At 52.5% G+C, this 21,166-nt stretch overlaps 1 protein-coding gene across 1 annotated transcript in view; it reads right to left on the bottom strand.

Moving 5' to 3' along the window:
• The window catches only part of RBM19 (RNA binding motif protein 19), a 169,289-nt gene that overhangs the window by 59,703 nt on the left and 88,420 nt on the right, over positions 1 to 21,166 (bottom strand). Inside the window, 1 exon segment of the mRNA XM_006876968.1 lies at positions 10,034 to 10,139. Within this exon segment, the coding sequence (XP_006877030.1) occupies positions 10,034 to 10,139 (106 nt within the window).

Here is a 21,166-nt window from a genome sequence, read left to right as displayed (position 1 = left end):
GGCGCACAGGGCTCAGGGAAGAGCTGGCTTTAAGGAGTCCTGCTGCCTGGCAGTTCAAACCCATCCAGCGGCTCCATGGGAGAAAAGGCTCAGACACCTGCTCCTGTAAAACAGTTACCACGCTGGTTAGAGGCTCAAGCACACCACTCAGAGGCACCTCAGAAGAAAGGCCTGGCAACCTACGTCTGAAAAACTAGCTGTTAGAAACCCTGTGGAACAGAGTTCTACCCTGACACATGTATGGGTCACCATCAGGGGAAACGGAAGCGATGGTGACTGGCGTTTTAGGCATGAGGCCACCAGAGAGCAACAGGGGCGGTGGTTTCCACGTCCCATCCCGGGTGGCAGAAAGTAACACCTAGTCTGGGCAAAGGGGCGGAGGTGGGTGTCCCGATGGCTTCTTTCCAGACTAAAATTGCTCAAGCACAGCTCGACCTTGGGTAAGTCATCTGTCCCACTCTGAGCCTCAGTTTGCTCATCTGTACAATGGGCCTGAGAGACTTAAATGCAATGAGCACGGTGGCCGGCAGCAGGCAGAGACGATTCACATGGCACAGCTGGTAACGAGCAGACATGTGGCCAAGTGACAAACATGCTTTGTTCTTCTCCATGCTTCCCCAGAAGGGCCAGGTGCAGGAAACTTTCTCGTTCCTTTTATTTTGTAACTTTAATTTTAAAAACTCTTTCCAATTGCCAGCAGAGCTGCTGCGTTTTTTTCCAGGCGGATATAAAAATGCATCTGGACTCCAAGCCGAAATGGCCCATTCAGAGCTTTAAAACACATGCGTTCTCAGCTGGCGAGGTAGGGGAGCCGACTGATTGGGGGAGTTGGGGCTTTTAAGATGGGGGAGAGGAGCTGGCGGGGCGTCTGGCATGGCAGGGATTCCATCCTGGTGCCAGGGCCCCTGAGGAGATTGGTCCCGGGACACAGGTGGGGCGGAGGCCATTGCAGTTGGTGTGCGCTGAACCCAGATTTAGCAAGAGGCGGTGACAGGCCCTGAGAGGGGGTCCAGGCGGTACCTGACCCACGTCTCTCCAACATGACTGTCCGATTTTTACTTTCCTTAGCTAGCTTGTCCCTTTCCACATAACACACTCTCTCACATCTCCCTCAGACATGAGCTACAGATAGATGGCTGCCGCCGAGATGGTTCCCCTCCTGGTGACCCGGTCAAGTCCAGTGTTGCGGCTACTGTTCCAACCCATCTCACTGACAGCCTTCCTCACCCTTGCTGGCCCTTACTTCCCCAAACACGATGCCCTCTTCTATCTCCTGGTGACTAATCTTCTGTTGTGACTCATGTATACGGTTCTCAATAGCTTCAAAAAGTTCACTGGAAAATGTCTTTCTTTATTCCATTTTTTCACGACATTTTGGAAGCCCCCTTACAATCAACTAGGCCTTTCTTCCTAGTCTTAGCCTACAAGCTCTGCTGAAACTTGTCTACCATGAGTGACACTGTTGGTATTAGAAATACTGGAAGCATTGCTCCAGCATCACAGCCACATGCAAGACACTACAGGACACCCTGGCAGGTGGAGACCTGACATTATCCCTCACAAATTCTCATCTTGCTCTTGGCTCCTCCAGTACAGAGATTGAGGTTGTGGGCTCCAAAGCAGGATTTACCTTGGTTCAAATTCCAGTCCACCACTTACTACTAGCTGTGTGATCTCATGAGCTGCTGAGCCCCTCTGAGCTTTAGCATCCTCCTACTAGGAACCTTTTGTGGACTATTGAGTCTAACGTGTGTACCACTTACTGGCATGTTACCAGCCTCACTAGATGCTGGCTATTACTAACTATTATTATTATTATCGGCATCCTGGACTTTCCATTTGTGTGCGAGAGCTGCGAAACAATGGTAGGTAGGACACAAAAGAGCTTTTGTATTTCAAGCGGAGCACAGTCTGCCATTTTCCAAAAATAGCAGAATTAGCCTTCTGGGTTCGAGTCCCCGCAGGTTAATGGGAAATCAGCTTGCATTCCCCAGCGCCCAGGGCCTTGGTGGCTAGGATGTGGTGGCCTCAAACTGTTGCAGGTGGCACACGGACGGTGATTCGCAGCTAAAATTGGCTTTGTTTAATCCAGTGTAATTACGTTTCATTAAAAGAGTGTAATGAGAGCTTGCTATACTGGAGGCATCATAGGGATGCTGGGGGACACAGGTGGGGAGTTTCGTGCTGCCCCACACAGGGAGAAGACAGTCTTGGGCCTCAGCCTCGGGCCTGCTGGCCACTCACTCGCTGGTCTCTCTGTCCACATCTGACCTTCTGCCCAGTGACATTTTCTAACACAACCACAGGGCCCGGTGCCTCTCAGGCTCAGCATTCAATTGGGACGAGCTAGGGGGACTCCATGGAGGAAGTGGGGACCAGTCACTCCTGGTCCTTCCCAAATTCCATGGAAGGGCCTTCTTCTTGTGGATCATGGGTCTCCTGGCTTCCTATGAAGTCCAAGCACATGACCTCAACCTACTCCCAATAGCAGCCACTGTTCTCCCATTTCAATGATGGGAAGATGGAGGCACCAGTCAAGTTTGTATGACCTCCATAGAGTCTGTGTCCAGGCCTTCCTTCCTTCTGTCTAGAAGACCGGTTGGGGCTCAGACTGGACACTGCCATCCTTACCCAGGTGCCCTGTGTACACAGTCTGCATTCTGGTCCCCAGCCTGGAACCACCTGCCACAAGTTAACTCGTCTGTGAGCCTCAACGGAAGAAGGCTTTATGTGCAGTCCACAGTCCTGGTGTGGCGCTGAACCACAAAGTTGGTGGTTCAAACTCACTAGCCGCTCCTCGGAAATCGGTTATGAGCTGGAACCAACTCGACAGCACTTAACAGCAATAGCTTGAGATTTATATGGAGGGAACAATTACCTTCTGATAAATGCAGTCTTGACTCCCGGGGTAGTGCTCTAGGATCAGCACTGGACTACAAACCACAAGGTCGGCAGTTCAAACCCACCAGCTGCTCCTTGGAAACCCTACCCAGGGTCGCTATGAGTCGGAACCAATAAGACAGCACTTAACAAATGTAAATCTTTGGTCCAATTCAGCATAAGACGAGACCAGCTCCTGATGTGGGATGGGACCAGGGACCCCTCCACGAGGACTCATCTCTGTAGACGCTGCAGAGCCTGTAGCTCCAGGCCAAGTGTGGTGGTGTTGCTGGTGGGTTTGAACCATGACCTTGTAGTTAACAGTGCAGTGCTGATCCTACAGTGAGCTCCAGGAAGTAGTGATTTGGCCAGGAAGAGACCACAGGTGTCTGTACTCTTTTGGAACCTAACATTCTAGTGCATTCTCCCAATGGCCCAATAGGATGAATACTGCTGTTGTTAGCAGCTGTAGAGGCATCCCTGTACACTGTACAGGACAACCGCAACGACAAGGGAAGGGGATGATGCCCGGCGTGGCGCCATCCTCCTAATAAGAGTGTGGGACAACATGCAGGGATCCACGGGGCTTTCACTGACTACGTTTTGGAAGCAGATCGCCATCTTTGTCTGAAAGCACCACTGTTCAGCTTCATAGTAACACGACCTTCCAAACAAAGATTCTTCTCCTCACTCCCTCACCTCAGCCCAAATCACTCATTTCAACATCCCTGAAGGAGTTACCTGACGCAAACGTGACGTGAGAGGACACGCAGGTGGGATGTCACGTGATCTCTACATAATGAGCACACCTTGGGGGAGGTTTAAAAAAAAAAAAAAGCCACGAGGACCTGGGACACAACCCAGGGACGGCAAAGGTGAGCAGGGGGGTGGCCTCTGGCGGGTTCAGACTCCCTGGCCTGGGGGTCACTCCTGAGCCTGTCCTCTGTAGTGTGGTAGACCCGCTGCCCTCCTGGGGCTGCCAGGCACATGGAAAAGGCCTGATCGTGCAGCCCCCAAGGGGATGGTTTTCACGTATTGGTGTTTTATGAGTGCTGTTCAAAAAATGAAAGGTTGTCCAACTCAGCTGGGGGTCTCAAGCTTTCCTCAAAAATTTGGATTCACTACCTGAGAGACAGAAACCAGGCTGTGGATCCCAGTGCTTGGGGCAGCCAAGTCTCACCTCCCTCTCGGACCTCCAGGACACTGGAGCTAACGCAAAGGTGCCCACGGATGATCCACCTGCTTCTTCAGTGACTGAGGAGCGTGCCTTGTGCCTGCCTCTCAGCCCACACCCGAGTCCCTGCATCAAAATGCTGGGTCCAGGATCAAAACACATCTTTTACCCATGGGCACCAATGACAGGAAAATGCAGAACCCCTCGTTAAGACACAGGCATGTGCACACACATACATATACATACATGTGCACATGCACGCATGTCTGAACAGAAAAGTGAGACAAAGCCCTCATTTCTGAATTTGCTTCTAGTTTACGTTTTGGAAGACAGAAAACAGCAGATTCTTAGGCTCCAAGGTCAAGGGAACAGCACACTGTTACCCCCCACTCCTGAGGCACCTTGGCCCGCGTTATGCATTTTACACTCGCGGTTGCATTTAAAGGAACACTGGTGGCAAAACGATGAAGTGCTCAGTTGTTCACCAAAAGGTCAGCGGTGAAAAGACCTGGAGATCTGCTTCCGTGCCAGCCTTAGGAAACCCTAACGGGCAGAGTTCTGTTACTTCACAGGGGGTCACTATGAGTCTGGACTGACTCAATGGCACCCAACAAGGACAACAACATTCCATTTCAACTTCACAACTGTCTCCAGGACTTGGTCCTCGGGCCATGCTGCTGACCAATGCATGTCATTACCTCTCTCATCGTGCGGGGCGGTCCCCTCCAGGCCTTGGCTATGTACCACGCACGGGCACTGTGATGACTGGCCCCTTCTCATCCCCTGCCTCTCTCAAGCAATAATCTGTGGCTGAGCGCACATTATTGACAATCTGACGGTCACCCCACGAGGAGGACTCTGAACTGTACCCGCCCTCAATGGGGGGTACAACAGCTAAGTGCTCAATTGCTAACCAAGAAGCCGGCGGTTTAAACTCATCCAGGGACTCCGAGAGAAAGGTGTGGCGATCTACTCAGGTGAAGCTCACAGACACAACCACCACAGGGGGCAGAATGTACTCAACAGCAACAACACACCACCACTCACTGCCAAAGGTCTCCGCAAGGTTCAGTTCTGGTGAGACCTGCCAAGCGAAGGCCAGAGAAGACTTCACCAGGCAGCCTCAAACGCTCACAGGTATCCTGCCTGGGGGTGGGCCTGGGCCGTAGGTCCTCGGCCCTGCCTCCGCCCTCTCCCCTTCTTCGACCCAGTGGAAAAGTGAGAAATGAGAAAAATGAGAAGGGGTAAATTAACGAGTACCAGCCGACAATGAAAGCTGAGGTTGTTTACCACAGTGAGAACAGTTCTGCCTGCCAATGCCGACAGCCGCCGTGTCTCCCGGCTCCGGCTCCCCCCGAGTGTTTATTTAAGCCAACACATTGCTCTGCTAATTGGATAACATTCCATGTGAAAATAGACCTTTTAAAACAACAGCAGCGGCGGCAAATAAAAACAGCTGCAACTGCAAAAGTACAAAGGAGCGGCAGGAGCGGGGAAGAAGCAACATTAAAGGCTCCTGCATGTGTAAAAGGTTTCAGGATCCGGGTTCCTGGGCTGTGCATCCCTTCTCTTCCGGGCCATCTTCCTTCGCTTCCTCCAGGCCTGACTGGGTCTGGGTGAGGTTGCAGAGGAGGCAGTTTCTAAATGACTAGCAGAGGCCTTGCAGCTAATGAAGATGTACGGTTGAGAGGCCCGTTCACCTGTTCAGGTAGAATGCTGCTGCTGAGAAGTGGCACAGGTCTGTGTGTTGTTGGTGGTTATTAGCTGCCACTGTGTTGGCCCAACGCACAGTGACCCCACGGACCATAAAAACGAAATGCTGCTTAGTCCAGGGCCATCACATGGGCTGTGGATCAGATCACTGCACCCGTAAGATTGTCACTGGCTGTTTGCAAGTAGATCTCCAGGCCTCTTCCTAGTCTGTCTTGGTCCAGAAGCTCCGCTGAAACCTGCTCTGCATTACAGCGACACACAAGCTGCCCCTGACAGACACGTGGTGGAGTGGTGTCCGGGGAAGGTGAGATCTCTACCGTGCAGTTATCACTGTCGTCCAGGTGTGCTCTGAGGGCTGCAGAAAAGGGCCTGCTCTTCTTGGGGAGGTGGGGGCTGGGAGGAGATTTCACCCCAGGTTTGTCCCAAAGAGCGGTTTGAAGGGACGACCTTGTAAGCTGTCTTCCAAATGTCTCTGGTTGGTGAGCCCCTGAGTGAGTTGTAGGGCTGAGGGAGAGAGAGCACGGGGCTGGTGGCGATGTGGGGTATAGAATTTAACACACAGCTGGCACTTGATTTTAGTGAATAAATGGAGGAAGGAAGGGGGCCTTGGGATCAGAGTAACCCGCGGAGGTCCCGTCCTCTGCCAAAACAACCTTGTAACCCTGGGCACTTGACTTTGTCCCTTTGAGTCTCTGTTCCCTTGTCTGTCATTTGGCCACCTATCACCTAACTCCGAGGGTCCAGAGAGGATGTATCCACCTGTCTACAAATGGCCGAGCCTTAGTCATGTGACACCTGTGATGCTGCAGGCCCAGCCACACGGAGTACCTGTAAGACCCTGACTCTCTCTCCCGGCACCTTCTCCAGTCTCCTGCCCTTGCCAACTCTGACTCCTGCTCCCCTCCACTATATGGGGGAAAGCACTTTGAGAAATGCCGGCTCATCAGGCCAGGCGATTCAGGTTAAGACCGGCATTTTCAAGAGGGACTGACATTCATTACCCAGGACAGGGCATCCGGCCTGATAAAACGTCCTAGGTGGGGAGAATGTGCCAGCTCATTGATTCCGCCTTCCAGGAGCCCATGACGAGGGCAGATGGCCACGTCCCTGCCACAGTTTGCCACACCCCGCCGGAGGCCAAGCCTCCTGTCCATCCACAGGGATGGAGAGATGGAACCCAACGACTGTGCCGGGCAACGGGGCGGGAGCCGGCTGCAAATCTGTCAAACTCAGGCCGCTCCAGGACAGTGGAGGCGACCTGAGTGGGAGACTGCGTCACGCTAAGTACAAAGCAGTGCAGTGGGCTCTGTGGAGCAATTTGCTGGGGTTCTTCCACCGTGAGGGTGTAGACTGGGCGTGGGAGGGTGTACTGGAATATAGATGCCCCGACATGCGAGCTGGCCCTGAGTTTAGAGGTCACAGAGAGAGACCCGTGTTTAGGGCCACAGCAGAGTCTGGAGTGTGGAGAGGTGCTTTTAGGATTTGAGTGGGCCCTCACTCTTCTCTTTGTCAGCTGGTTAGGCAGGCTGGTTGACACTGGGGAAAGAGCACTGTAATTGGAGTCTAGATATCTGGTTCGAGCCCCAGCTTTGGTTCCCTCCCAAAAACCATTCAATTCTCCAAGGCTTCCCAGCCTTCAGAGACTTATCATTAGTGTAGACTCCCCTCCCTGCTTCTCCTCCTCGTATCTGCCTGTTCCTGTTCCCAGTCATTGTTTCCTCCTATCGCCCTGCTTTCCCCCAACCCCACTGCCATTAATACATCTGGGCTCAAGGTATTTGCTAGAGAGTAGAACTGAGTTCCACAGCGTTTACTTGGAAGCAGACCGCCAGGCATTTCTTCCACAGCACCACTGGGTGAATCTGAACAGCCAATCTTTAGGTAAGTAGCGAAGCGCCAATCTTTTGTGTTAACACAGTTCCTTCTCTACAGCCCAGCCCCACCCCGTACTCAGATTTCTTGGCTTAAGAAGTTGCTAACCCCATCACCAAATCAGCAACGGACTGTCTTTGGTACACAGAACCTCGACAAGAAATGGAATTAGAGTCCTTGGTGAGGAACTCAAATGGCTCAGGGTGAAATGAAACCCAGGGGAGGGCTTTTAAAGGAGATCTCTTTCCCCAAAGGGATCAACAGGAAGAAGAAAGGCTTAGGGGGGCTTGCCCAGAGAAGGGGCTTCTCCTTCTAGCTGTCTGCTGAGATTAGAAAAGAACCCCGAGGTTTTTCACTCAAAGTCTCAGGCAAGATAGCGGTTCCTCTTCAGACTCCCTCCCACCCACCCACCCTCGAGCTAACTAGATTATTTACAATATTCAGAATTCTATTCATGGGCTCGCAGCTTGTGCTTCCGTGGGTCAGTGCCGAGTGTTCCCGGTTCCACTCAGAAGACAATAAACTTCTTCAGACTGGGAGAAGGAGAGGGAGGACGCAATGGTGGCTTCCTGGGGGGTGAAAAGAGCAAGGGGATCTTTGCAGGAGAGATGAGCACTGCTGTGGGCTCATACTTTACGGAAGACGGTATACTTGGTGATGCCTGGCACAAAGGGCCTGTAGCCGCAGTGATAGTGGGGCCAGAAATAGCTCCGGAGCCAGCCTTGTGGGACGCAAGGGGCTATGCTGAGTCTGGGCTGTTCCCGGCTGCCCTTCTGCTTCCAGAGGCCAGAATGGAAGACGGGGAAGGCGGAGGCTGCAGGGGCCGCTTCCAACAGTCGCAGAGCACTTCCCTGAAGGCAGGCTGAGGGCCCCTGACGGATGCGTGCTTTCTTGTCTACCTGCAGGCCCCCTTCTGCTCCGTGGTCCAAATGATGAGACTGCATGTTCTGCTGGCTGGGAGCACACACCTGGCCCAGCCGTCTGGCAGGTTCCCTAGACATCAGTCCTGGCTGTGGAAGAGGCTACGGGTTTCCAGTGGAAGATGCGCTGAAGTCATTTCTTTTGGATCCTCCCCCACAACCTTCTCATTTCAGATCAACCATCATGACGGCACTTAACAACAACAACAACAATCATGGCTACCATCTTCCTCTTCCTAGTAACAGGTAGAGCTTACAGGTACCAAGCGCGCTTTAAAGATTACCACCTCATTGAAACCACAGCTTGATGAGAAAAATCCTAGTTCCATTTTATAATAGACTTGCCTGTGTTGGGATGAGACTCAAGCAGTCTGACATCAGAATTTGCCTCCAACCACTAGGCTGCACTGGCACCAAACACGAGACGTTTCAAGGGCCTGGGAGTCCACCCCCTCTTTTTCCTGGAGACACAATCTCTTGCGGAACCCCCAGAGTCAACGGTAACCATGACCCCAGGTGTCCACAGCCCCTCCCCGTGTGGGGACCAAGCACCTGGAAGCAGACTGAGTGGGGGGAGGTACTGCGCACCGGTGAGCGGAACCCTAGAGGAGGAGTGCTCATCCTTCCTGTGGCGCAGAGCACCCTCAGAAGAGCCAAGACAGGTGCAAGGCCGTGGGCAGCTGCACATGGGATGCTGCCCCAGTCCTAACAGGTGGGGGGTGGGGGTGGGGGGGTAAGAAAAGCCGCCAGTGTGAGAGAAAGGAGAAGGGCGCAGACAAATGTGGCCCCGCGTCAATCAAAGGGGCCCTGGAGCTCAGGTGCTGACAAGCCTGCCGAGGACAAATGTGGCCGGCGGGCTCCCAGGGCCCACAAAGGCCACAGCTGTGGCCCGAAGCGGCCACTGTGAGCTGCATCCAGCTGACCCACCCACGTGGCCTCAGAGATGCCCGAGCCGAGGTGGAGGGGAACCCAGCTCCCCCGAGACCTCTCCTGAAGAAGGAGAAGGAACGTTATCGCCAAGTTACACCACTCATCAAGGGATGCCCGTGACAGCGGCCCTCGCCAGTGGTCCCCTAGCTCTAAGACCACAGTGGTACTGTATGAAGCCCCAGAGTCTGCAAGGTCCGTGAGGATCTCTCGTCTCTTCATGTCCCTGTGTCTGTGCACGTCTGCCTCAAAGGACCAGCCCTGGATGATTTGTCCTCATCCCTGGGGCTTCTCTGTGCCCACACGTACACCAACAACACACACACACTCTCTCTCTCTCTCCTCTCCCCTCTCTGTTGCCCTCTGATGGGCTGATGGGGAGAGACCAGGAAACCCACTGCCTTCCTCAGTTTGACGCTCAGGTTAGCGGGGAATGAAATCAGCCCCTTCCTCCAAACAGAACTGACAGGCTCTTTCCCCACTTTGTCCACAGCAGCCCCCGGGAAACGGAGGCCCTGGAAAGAAGCCTGGGCACCGTCAGCCTCACCTTGGCATCCTGCTTGGTAAGGAAGTCCACGAATCCGAACCCTCTGTGTGTACCCGTCCCGGTCATCTTCTTTGGCAGCCGCACAGTCTTCAGCTCCCCGAAGGTGCTGGAACAAAAGGGGAAACTCGGAGGTTAGAAGCGACTTCCACACATTGTAAATAGACACATAGGCATGTGTACAGCACACACAAACACCTACACTCGTGCCCCCCAGCGCTCTTTCTGCTCAGCTAAGTCAGGCTGAGTGCTGGTGGGCACAGCGGCCTGGCTCTTCCTGGCTGTGTGCAGGTGAGTCAGGAGGGCCTCCTGGACCACCTCAGCCCTTCCTCTCCTGGTAGAGATCCTGGAAAATTTCCAGGACAAAAGGCCCGCGTTTTCTCTGGGTCCCTCACGTCCCCATCTCCCTCCCCCATCTCCCTCCTCACTCCATTTATCAAACGTATACACACAAATTGTGGCTGATAAATATTTAATGTGCCCGGCATCTGAAGAGAGGTGTTATTTTATTTGAAAATCTCCCCGCACTTGGGCACGCACGCATGCACACAGCAGCCTCGGAGCTCCAGGGCCAGAGACCGACTGTGTGAGCACCAGTTAAGGCCGTCAACTCTGGTGAAATGATATAAGCGAAATCTGAGGCGTCGCCCTGCAGCCCTGCCAGCATGACGAAGCATCTGCCAGCCCAATTTCTGCAGGCAGGCCGGTGTGTAAATGCGGCCTGATGAGGCCTCGAAATGAAGCCGCACGTCCCCTCGGCGCTGCCGGCAGCCCTGGTCCCCCCTCCCCGCGAGCTTGGCCTGCTTGGTGCAGCCAGTGGACCAGGCCTGTCTCCTGGGGAGTCTTCCTGACTGCCTGGGCCCCTCTCTGAGCAGAAGCAGGCTCCAGACCCATTAGGAGGGGATGGGGCTGGGCAGGTGGAGAACTGAGCTGAGCTGAGGCCCAATCCCAGCTTCATTCTGCCATCTAAAGGCTGGCTCAGCCCATGGCAGACACTCCTGCTTCTGTTCATAGGTGAGGATGGAGTTGTTGGGTAGGTGTGCGCACCTCACAGCTCTCTGGGCTACAACTTCTTCATTCTCCCCACGGCTGCTGGTGCCGAGGGGCTGGTGCAGTGCCTGGCCCCAAGGTGGAAACCCCTTCGCAGCATAAAGAAATAGTGTGCTGGCTGCTCACAGCTGGTTGGGGGCTTGGGCTCCCCCAGAGGTACTTCCAGTGTAAAGTTCTATGAGGACACACATGGGGTTGCCTCCACAGCCGGCTTTGTGTATGTGTAAAAAGGTTGCATGAGATGCACTGACTATGATCTGCAATCATGGTGGGCGCTTTACACCCCAGCTCAGCCAGTGTGTTTCCTCCAGGCCCATTGGAACGAGGCTTGTTAACCCTCTGTCTACCCTGGGCTTGAAGTTCAGCGGTGTTAGTGGTCATTGCTGAGTGTCTGGCGGTGAGGGAGGCCTGCAGACACGTTTGAAACAAATCCACGAGCAAACCAGCACTCTGAAAGAAGGTGCAAACATGGATAAATCCGAGCTGCCCTCGGAGGGTTGTCAAGAGGGGTCAATGAACTAGTGCATGGGGGTGGCACAGACAGCATCAATAGGAATTAGCATCCCCATTTCACAGGTGAGGAAACTGAGGCTCCATAAGTAGCAGGTCTGGAACGCGAACTCAAACCGGTTGGATGTTAAGCCTGAGCTCACGCAGTTTTCATCTCCTCTAATCATTTGGGTCAGTATCAGCCCTTTCATGAGCTAAGGTCCAGGTCCAGGACCGGGGTGAAACAAGACGCTGCCTGGGGATGGGAAGAGACACCCTAAGGGGACACTCAGGGATCAGGGGCTTGCCCAAGACCACAGAGCTGGTGGGGAGGGAGCAAACTGAACCCAGACCCTACACATCTTCTCCTAGATAGTCTCAAGACCCCCCTCTCTCAGGCTTGTTTTCGTTCCCATTTCTTTTCTGGTGAGCCAGTCTTTTTGTATGTGTGTGTACACGTGTGTGCGTGTGTGTGGCAGAGACAGAGAAAGGGAGGGAGAGAATGCAGAGGCTCATGCTTCCTTCTGCAGCCCATTGCAAGCTGGGGATGCTCCGTGCATGGTAAGCAGCTAAGGGTCCGGAGAAAGGCGAGGAAAAATAATTAAAAGGTGGAGAAAGAGGCTGATGAGCAGAAGCGGGGGGAGTCATGCCTACGTGGCCTGGAGAGGTGGCATTTGAGAGCTTGGCAAGGTGGGCTGTGACAGAGGGCATGCTGGAGCTACGAGGGGACGGGAAGCCAAGGGGCCTTGCAGGGGGTCACAGCCCTGTCTGGGGTTTCCAGACAGACATCTGCTCTGCCCAAAGACATCTGTAGCGTCAAAAGCCTCACAGACTGCAGAAGGTCAGGGCAGGGTTCTGATGAGCAGCTGGTCCTCCTCCCTTGTAAGACCCAGAGCTGAGGCTTAAGGGGCAGCTAGGAGGCTGAGGGTTAGATCTTAGAAGGAACTTCCTGATGTTTGTGAGGGAAATGAATGGCCATACAGCACAACTACCGGTGACTGAGAGCCTACAGCATGCTGCTGTTTTCAGTTGCCATGGATTTAATTTGGACTCATGGTGACCCCATGTGTGGAGAGGAGAAGCAGATTCCTAGGTCTGTCTGCTGAGGTGTCTCTTCATGCGTTAACTGTATCTGTCACTCAGGCCTCTCGAACATGCTGGTGTTGGGTGTCACTGAGCCATGTGATGTAGTAGAACTGTCCCCATAGGGTTTCCTAGGCTGCCATCTTTATGGGAGTAAATTTCCAGGTCTTTGAACTGCCAACAACAGGGCTCCTTCCATGACACACGAGTCCCTTCAAATATCACGTTTCTTGCTGTAATGGCACGATGGGGCACAGGGTCTCTGCCTTCATTTTACAGATGAGGAAAACAAGGGCCAAAGCAGCAAAGTGACCTGCCCACGCCCCACAGCCCTGGACATCAGCACGGAGGCCAGTCCCTCTGCCCCCATTGCCTCTCCTGACCCCAGAACAATGCCCAGCCTCTGAAAGGCTCTGCCGACTTTTGACTTTTATGACCGTGGAGCACAATGTAACACCAATACTAAAGATCTCAGGGAGATATTGAAGAAGAATTGAGAGAGAGAGAGAAAAAAAAAAAAACGTTGGGGAAAAATCGATGAAGTTCCTTTAGCTCCTTAGAGATCTGCGATATATAAATACCAGTCATTATTGAGAGTCTTATCTGACAGCAAGGGTGCCTGAGCCGTTTCCCTGTGTGGCTCTGGGAGGCAGTTTGGCATGAAGTCTGGTCTCCCTGAGAGAAAGCCACCAGCAGGGTGCAGCAAGGCTGGGCAGCGGGGACCAAGGAGGAAGGGGTGTCACAGGGCACCCAAGACCTCCCCCTGCGCCCAGACTCTGGTGCTCATGCGCCCCACTGTGTAGATAATAGAAATCACAAAATAGCAATTACTGTATCCGAAGCTGTGAATAAAGAGGCCATACCGGGCTTTTTAAACATGGTCCTCTTTCCTTCCCCCACCACGCTCACACTTTAGTAACAAACTCACACCTCACTTCTCCAATTATTTCATTCACCTCGGGTTCACCAATTACTCCCCCAAGCCAGGCCCCACTCCCTCCTCGATGCTGCCAGCACATGATTGGTGGTGGCGCCGTGCCTTCTGACAACTGGAGTTTGTTGTCATGTTTCTCATTTCTTTCAAGGTGTGCGAGCGTGGGTGGGGGCAGAGGGGGGAGGAGAGGGGGCACAGAGGTGTTGATGGAGGCAAGCCAATTAGGCCCAGCCCTCATAAACAAGTGGGTGGGGGGGATGCAAATGATGTTTGCACACAGGCCTGCCTGTCTTGCTTGTGGGAGGCCCAGGAGGTACTCCCTGGGGACCTGTCACACATGGGGCTGCACAGTGGATGGTGAACAGCTGCTTGGGGTCTGTCCTCTGCTACCACACAGGGGCAAGGTAGGGTGAATGAATCCTCCAGAGATGCTGAACAGGGCTGCTGCTGCTGCTGCTCTGGGGCTTGGGCTTGGTGGGCAGGCCCCAGGCTGACCCAACAACTCTCACGCTGACACCAAGTGTGTGTATGTGTGGGGTTGGCACACACTGTGCTCCCAGAACACAAGTCCCTCCTGCTGTCTCCTTGGGATCTGCTGAGTCACTGGGGGGCAGGCTTGCTGGCATGACTCCCCCCTCCCTGCAGTCAAGGCACAAATCAACCCCCGGAGCAGCTGCCACCCAAAGGACTTGGAGCTGGCACAGCAGTGTGGTCGGAACAAGATGAAGGGGCGGCTCTGATAAGGATGAACTGCAGTCTCTCTGTTTTTCTAGCAGTAAAAATAATGGCGACGGCTCTGGGCATTAAGAAGCCTTAGAGATTACCATCATGGCTAGCTCCGGCCATGGACTAACACATATATCACACAAATATAGCCTCACCGGCCACTCCTCAGTACTTTGTGCTTACGAGGCAGGCCCTGGATGGTGCTAAATAGTTGCTAACTGAAAGGCTGGAGCTAAGAGTCCACCCCAGGGGTTCCTGGGAAGGAAGTTCTGGCATTTGACTTCTCAAAACCCCAAGGAACACAGTCCTACCCTGATGCATGTGGGCAGCCATGAGTCAGTGTTGACTGATGGCAACCGGCTTGCTTTAAGTCAGTGCTGAGTTACCAGGTGAACATGATTTCACCACAGCATTGCAATTCCCGCTTTATAAATGGTGGAACTGTGGCTTCAGGACGCAGGCAGTGGTGGTGGTTATATGCTGTGGCGTTGGTTCTCACTCATATTGCCCCTGTAAAGGGTTTCTGAGGCTGTACATCTTTAAAGGCGCAGAAAGACTCATCTTTCTCCCGCGAACAGCTGGTAGTTTCGAACCACTGACCTTATGGTTGGCAGCCCGATTCGTAACCCCTATGCTACCAGAGCTCCTATTCAGGAAGGTAGGGGGTCACCCAATTAGTCATTACCTAAGGCACTCTGGTAGCGTAGTGGTTACGAGTCGGGCTGTTCCGTGGAAGAAAGATGAGGCGTTCTGCTCCCATAAAGATTTTCAACCTTGGAAACCCTGTACAGGGTTGCTGTGAGTCAGAACTGACTCCACAGTACTTAACAACAACAAACCATCGGGGTGATGTGACTGGCCCAAACTCCACAGGTGGGCTTAGTGTGAGATTTAGCTCGCTGCTGAAGATGCGGGCTGGGCTGACAAGGTTCCCTATGTGCCAGGTGCCTTGTTCTCAGGGGACCCTCACTCTGGGCAGGAAGAGCAGCAGGTGGGCAGTGGGCCCGGCCCCCTACAGAAGGGTCCGCTAGTAGACGCCTGCCCCACAGAAGACTTCCTGCTGGGTGGATCTAACTAGCAGTTTTCCTCAGTAGCGTCCCCATGTGGCTGAAGGTCCCTGATAAGATGGGGTGTGGACAGAGAAGGGCCGACTGCACAGTGTAACGGGATTGAATTGTCTCTCAAAAGCCTGTGTTATAAATCTTAACCCCTGTACTCTGGTTGTAATTCCACGTGGGAACGAGTTTTGTGCCATGTTCATGGGGCTGCACCAAGGGTGTGTCTTAAGGCAATGACCATCAAAACATAAAACGAACAGATAGGCACAAAGCCACAAACACCTATGGGGAGATGGATGCCAAGCCATGAGATATTAGCAAGGAGCCAAAAAGTGAATCTGAAAAGAGACAAGGGTCTTTCCCTAGAGGTAGTACCTGGAATTCATAACCTAGCCCCCTAATCCATGAGAAAGCAAATTTCTGTGTGTGAAACTCACCCCCTTGTGGTGTTTCTGTAATTGCAGTTCTAGGTAACTGAGATGGGCACTGGGAGAGAAACACATCTTTTCACTTCTGGAAGAACCACCGGCACCAAAACCTCCTCCTGCTTCTGGGATATGTCCAAACTCGTTTTCCATACAGGCTGGCCCCAAAGTTGCTTTTACTAAGGAATCCTCTAACTTCACAAATGGGGAAACAAGGCTAATCCAACCCTGTGGGTGGATGCACCGGAGAACTGACTACCGTCCTGGGTTTTGCATGCACATTCTAATCACCACTCCCCCATTTAGCCCTTCCATTGGAATAACTAAGAGCCAGAAAAAAGGAGCCCTGGTGTGGCACTGTAGGATAAGCAGTGGACTGCTCATCACAAAGTCGGGGGTTCAAACCCACCAGCCGCTTGTGGAAACCCTACGCAAGGTTGCTATGAGTCAGAACTGACTCAATTAGACACAACTCGTTTAAGAGAGGGACTGGGTGAGACTTGGCTCAAGGTTCGAGTCTCCCCAGTGGCACTGTGCAAGAAAGGGTTGTGAGCTACTTCCTCAAGATCAGCTGTCAGGTTGATTCTGACTCCATTTGACGGAGGACAACTGGCTAGCAGGGTATTCGAGGCTAGCAGGGTATTTCGAGGCTATAAATTTTATAGGACCCGATTGCCCAGGACCACCATAAAGCAACCAGAGCACAGCTATACTTCGAAGCACTCAGGATCCTAATGAGTCAGAGGTGACTCGACGGGTTACCGCTGCAGGGAGGTTCAGAGGGGCTTGACCTGTGGTGAGCAGACATTTCTACTCCCCCCGCCCCCCACCAAAGCAGAGCTGGTAAGTGTTTCCCGGTCCAAGTCAAGTCTACTTGGCACAAGGAGCAGCGGCTTTTGAAGCGGCTGACAGGAGGCATGTTTGGGTGTCGAGGGTTTCTTCCGCTCTCCTTGTCTCTCTCTTTCTTTAGAAAGAGTGCCTTTTAGGCAGAACTTTCCCACTCACTCACTGTTCACTGCGCTGAGAGGTGGATATAGGAAGGTTACCTTCTCGCCATTAATGTAATCTTCTCTCTCAGCTTTGTCTCTGGAGAGCTGAAGAACAACGTGAGGCATTTCATGGTCTCAACAGTCTTCCACAGACCCTTGCCGGGCACACGCTACACTCTTGTTTCTAGGAGGGGAATGCCGGGGACCCGCAGGTACACGTGTCTCTGATTTGAAGTCTACTTTCTAAACTGAACCCTGAGACTCTCCCAAAAAGCTCTAGTGGAGGGGGTATAGTGCTGGAAGACCCTGGGCGAGTCATTTCCAGACTGGTCTGTTGTCTTGTGCAGCACTCTGAAAAGTGCCAGGGTCAGGAAGGAAGGCAGGCCGTGGTACCCAAGGCAGAGCCCCCGAGGCCAGCTCAGGAGGCCAGTGATCCGAGAGAGCTGGGTGAGTGGGTCACTGCGGTGCTTTGAACCCTGCGCTCACCAGCTTCTTTCTGAGGGTCTTCCCTGTGTATGCCTCAGATCAGTGCTGCGGAGGAGCTGTGGACCCACCACACTCCTTCAGGGGCTTCCTCCTCCTGACTGCCTATAAATCAGCATAGGCTACGTTTCTTCCTCGGGTTGGTGCATAGCCAGAGCTGCTCACAGTCCCAGTCCCAGAACCTTTGAAATTTATAAATGATACATACACGTGACATGCATGCGGAAGATGAGCATGTGCTAGGAAACCTAACACAGAAAATCTATGTGCCCTATTACTGTCTGTTGTTGCTTAAGCGCTGTGGAGTCAGTTCTGACTCATAGCGGCCCTGTATAGGGTCTCTGAGGCCTTAAATCTTCTGTGGGAGCAGAAAACCTCATCTTTTACTGATATACATCTTTTACTATACACAGACGTGTATAGTATGTTGTTGTTGCTACTGTTCTGTGCTGTTGAGTCAGTTCCTAGTGATAGCAACAGGGTTTCCAAAGACCAATTGGAGGGTTTGAACTACCAACCTTGTGGTTAGCAGTCTAGTGCTTGTCCTACAGCACCACACCGAAACTCCATGTATTATATAATGTCTTTCAATCTGTTACCCACTGTCTATATGTCGTACTGTGGTGGCTTGCTGTGATACTGGAAATTATGTCATGGGTATTTTAAATACCAGCAGGGTCACTCATGGTGGACATGTGGACAGAGAACGTTCAGACTGAGACAGGTTAGGAACAAAAGCCTGGTGATCTTCTGGAAACTAGCCAGTGAAAACCTTATGGTCCACCTCAGAATATCATCCCATATGTGAGGAGGCTTGAAAAAGCCCATGAAAAATAATGGAACGAAAAGATCAGGAAAGTTTTCCATGAGCCTTGTGGGTCCCTAGGAGCAGGAGCCCCTGGTGGGAAGGCACTTGAAATATACAGTGGCTAAAACCCTAGGCTGGAACAGCCCAACAATCCTGAAGAAGGTTCTGTTCTGGTCTGTATGAGGTCACCAGGAGTCGGGGCCAACTTCGGACGTGTAGTCAGAAGGGACAAGTCCCTGGAGCAGGAGAGCATGATTGGTAAAGTAGAGGATCAGTGAAAAAGAGAAGGCCCTCACCGAGATAAAATGACAATGGCTGCAACAGGCTCACAGGGACGATGGTTGGGAGGAACCATGGTGGTGATGATGTTCTCCACAGGGTGACTATGAGTAGGAACTAACCTGACAGCACCTAACCGAAGGTGGACGGAGGCCACAGCTCTGAGACACCACAGAATGCACAAGCCGTAAAAACAGAGTTCTAAAAACCAGACGTAGCTTTGAAAAACTGTGTTGCTCAAGCTTGTCCTGTGAGATGTTACTAAGTCTCTGGAATTAAGTTGGGGAGCTATGTGGTTAAACAGAGTTCAGCGTGGCTCTTGGGTGCAGACCTTGTCAGTGCCTTTACGATAACAGCCACAAAGGTGCATCTATCTGTGAGAGCGAGCCAGACAATGCAGTGTTAAGACATGGACTTAGCCAGAAAACCTCCCTGCCTCAAACGGTTAAGGAGTCCTCCTAGCATCTCTCAGGACACTGGCATTGCAGCTGAGATGAGAAAGGAAGGCAGTCTCTGTGGAGGACCTGAAGATACGAAGCAATAGGCCTCTCTGCCTTTGATCAACACTCAGGGGACACATCTACGTCATCAGGGAGTATACAAAGTGAGGGCCTGCTGCAGCGAGAGGCCAGCTCTGAGAGAGTCCCCAGAAGAACTCGAGTTTGGACTTCAGACTCCTGCCTTATACAGGGCCTCACCATTCTGAGGCTCAGTCTCTGACCTGTACAATGGGAATAATCAAGCTGCCTGGCAGATGGCAGAGACAAAATCATGTCCTAGTCTATGTGTGTGAGGCAAGTCACACTTCCTGAGCCCTTAAGGAGTTCCAGCTCAGATATGAGGACGAGCTGGCTGAATGTGACAGTCCCCACCTGTCATCTCGAGGGGCTATCCAGCAAAGAACAGGGAGGAGAGAGGGGCCCTGGTAGAGGACTGGACGTGAGCTTGTGATTCTTGGGACACTGAGAAAAGCAGCCAGGCTCCATGTCTTCCGCACGTTAGTCTTTTACAAGATAATTGGAAGATTTCGTCCCCAAGGAGGTATTCCCCGGCCAAAAGCCACACCTCGGGGTCCCCTGTGGCAGGTTCAGTCCCTATCCCCTGTGGTCTGGGGCGCGCCTTCTGGTCAGTCCCACCCCTCTGCCAGAGCGAGTTAATGAGATCTCTAGTAGCCTGTCCCCTCCACCTTCTCCTCCTCTGGTCTTCAGTGGCCTCGAGTACAGCTAATCCCATTACAAGAAAATAAAGTGGATAATTCAGGCTAATGAAATCGTTACAAGAATGTGGCCAGCCAGAGGTGGACGTTCAGAGCCAATTTAATACCCTTTGGCGTCATTATGCTCAGTACAGGGAATGTTTGAAAGGAGAATGGGCAAAAAAAAAAAAAAAAGAGTGCTTTCTTTCTTGTTAACCTAAATCCGGTTAGAGAATGAATCTGCCGAGTATCTTGCTGATTCCTATCATCTCTGTCCTGCCTGCTATCGCCACGGTAACTCCAGAAAACAGGAAGAAAGGTGGGGAAGGTCAGGAAGTGTAACTCAGCACCGTCTGGCTGCTCTGCTAAACCAAACCCAGGTCATCCAGTCAGTTCGGAAGCATGGCAAGCCATGTGACAAGAGTCGAGTTGGCGTTTTCTTGGCTGTCCCCCTGTTATGGAAGTAGATCACCAGCCCTGTCTTCCTTGGCGCTGCTGAGTGGAGTCAGCGGTGAGCCGTCGGCGCCACCCAGAGGAGATAGACTTTACCAAGTGGTGAGAACTTCCACTGAGCTGAGCTTTGTGGGAACCTTAAGGGGGACGCTTGAGCAGGTAGGAAGTGCCAGCCACTGGGGGATGAGGAAACTGCCCACGGATGGACTCCAGATTCAGAATGCCAAGCAGCAAGTTTGTCACCACTACCAGCTTCTACAGACACCCACGCCTGTACCATGACCACCCTGCTGTCGCTTCCAGGCTCTCGGGGTAACAAGGAGGTACCCTAACACCTCTCAGTGGATTCCCAAACACACGTCTAGGAAAGGCCTGGGATGGCAGTGGCAAGCCTGCCTCAGGCTCCCAGGGCTGTTCTGTGCAAAGAAGCACACAGGAAGTGGTATTCCTCTTCACAAGAGAAAGCTGGGCGGAGGCTGATTCACTCACTGTGCCAGCTCGGGAAGGGGAGGGAGGTGTGGAACCCTTGTCTCCATGTCGGCATCTCCGGTGTTCTGAGGTTCCTTTAGGATTGGGTGGTGTCGACCTCCCCATCCTGTAACTACACTGCCTGTGTCTAATCTGCTCTTTTCACAGCTCATAAGGTGATGAGAGTTAGGATACACTGACAGGGTATCCTCATAAATTTAAAGAAACTCCTATTTCCAAATGAGATTATCGGATTCTAACACGTTTTTGGGAATAATATTCAATCCTTAACAGGACCTCTTCAGGTCCCCAGAGCCCCCTGAAAAGCCACCACTGTTTCACACACACAATTTAGAGACCGCAGAAGGAAACTAATGTCACACGGCAAACACAGCTGTGTTATTACATCCATGCACTAAGTGTCTGCTGTCACCCTGCCCCATGTCCTACGTTAGGTTACTTACTCTGACTTTACACTCCAGCTGATCTAATTTCTCCTTCTGTAGGTGCTGCAGCCTCAGAAGGTCAGCAGTTAGAAACTACCAGCTGTTCCATGGGAGAAAGGTGAGGCTTTCTGCTCCCATAAAGATTTACAGCCTCGGAAACCCTATTCAGGGTCACTATGAGTAAGAATGGATTCCACAGCACACTACCACCACCCCACCACAAACCCAGTTGCTGCATTGCTAAAATGGG

The sequence above is a fragment of the Chrysochloris asiatica genome, unplaced genomic scaffold (assembly GCF_000296735.1).
Source record: "Chrysochloris asiatica unplaced genomic scaffold, ChrAsi1.0 scaffold00438, whole genome shotgun sequence".
Classification (NCBI taxonomy): Eukaryota; Metazoa; Chordata; class Mammalia; order Afrosoricida; family Chrysochloridae; genus Chrysochloris; species Chrysochloris asiatica.
The sequence above is the reverse complement of the archived record's forward strand: the minus strand, read 5'-3'. Positions and strand labels throughout refer to the sequence as shown.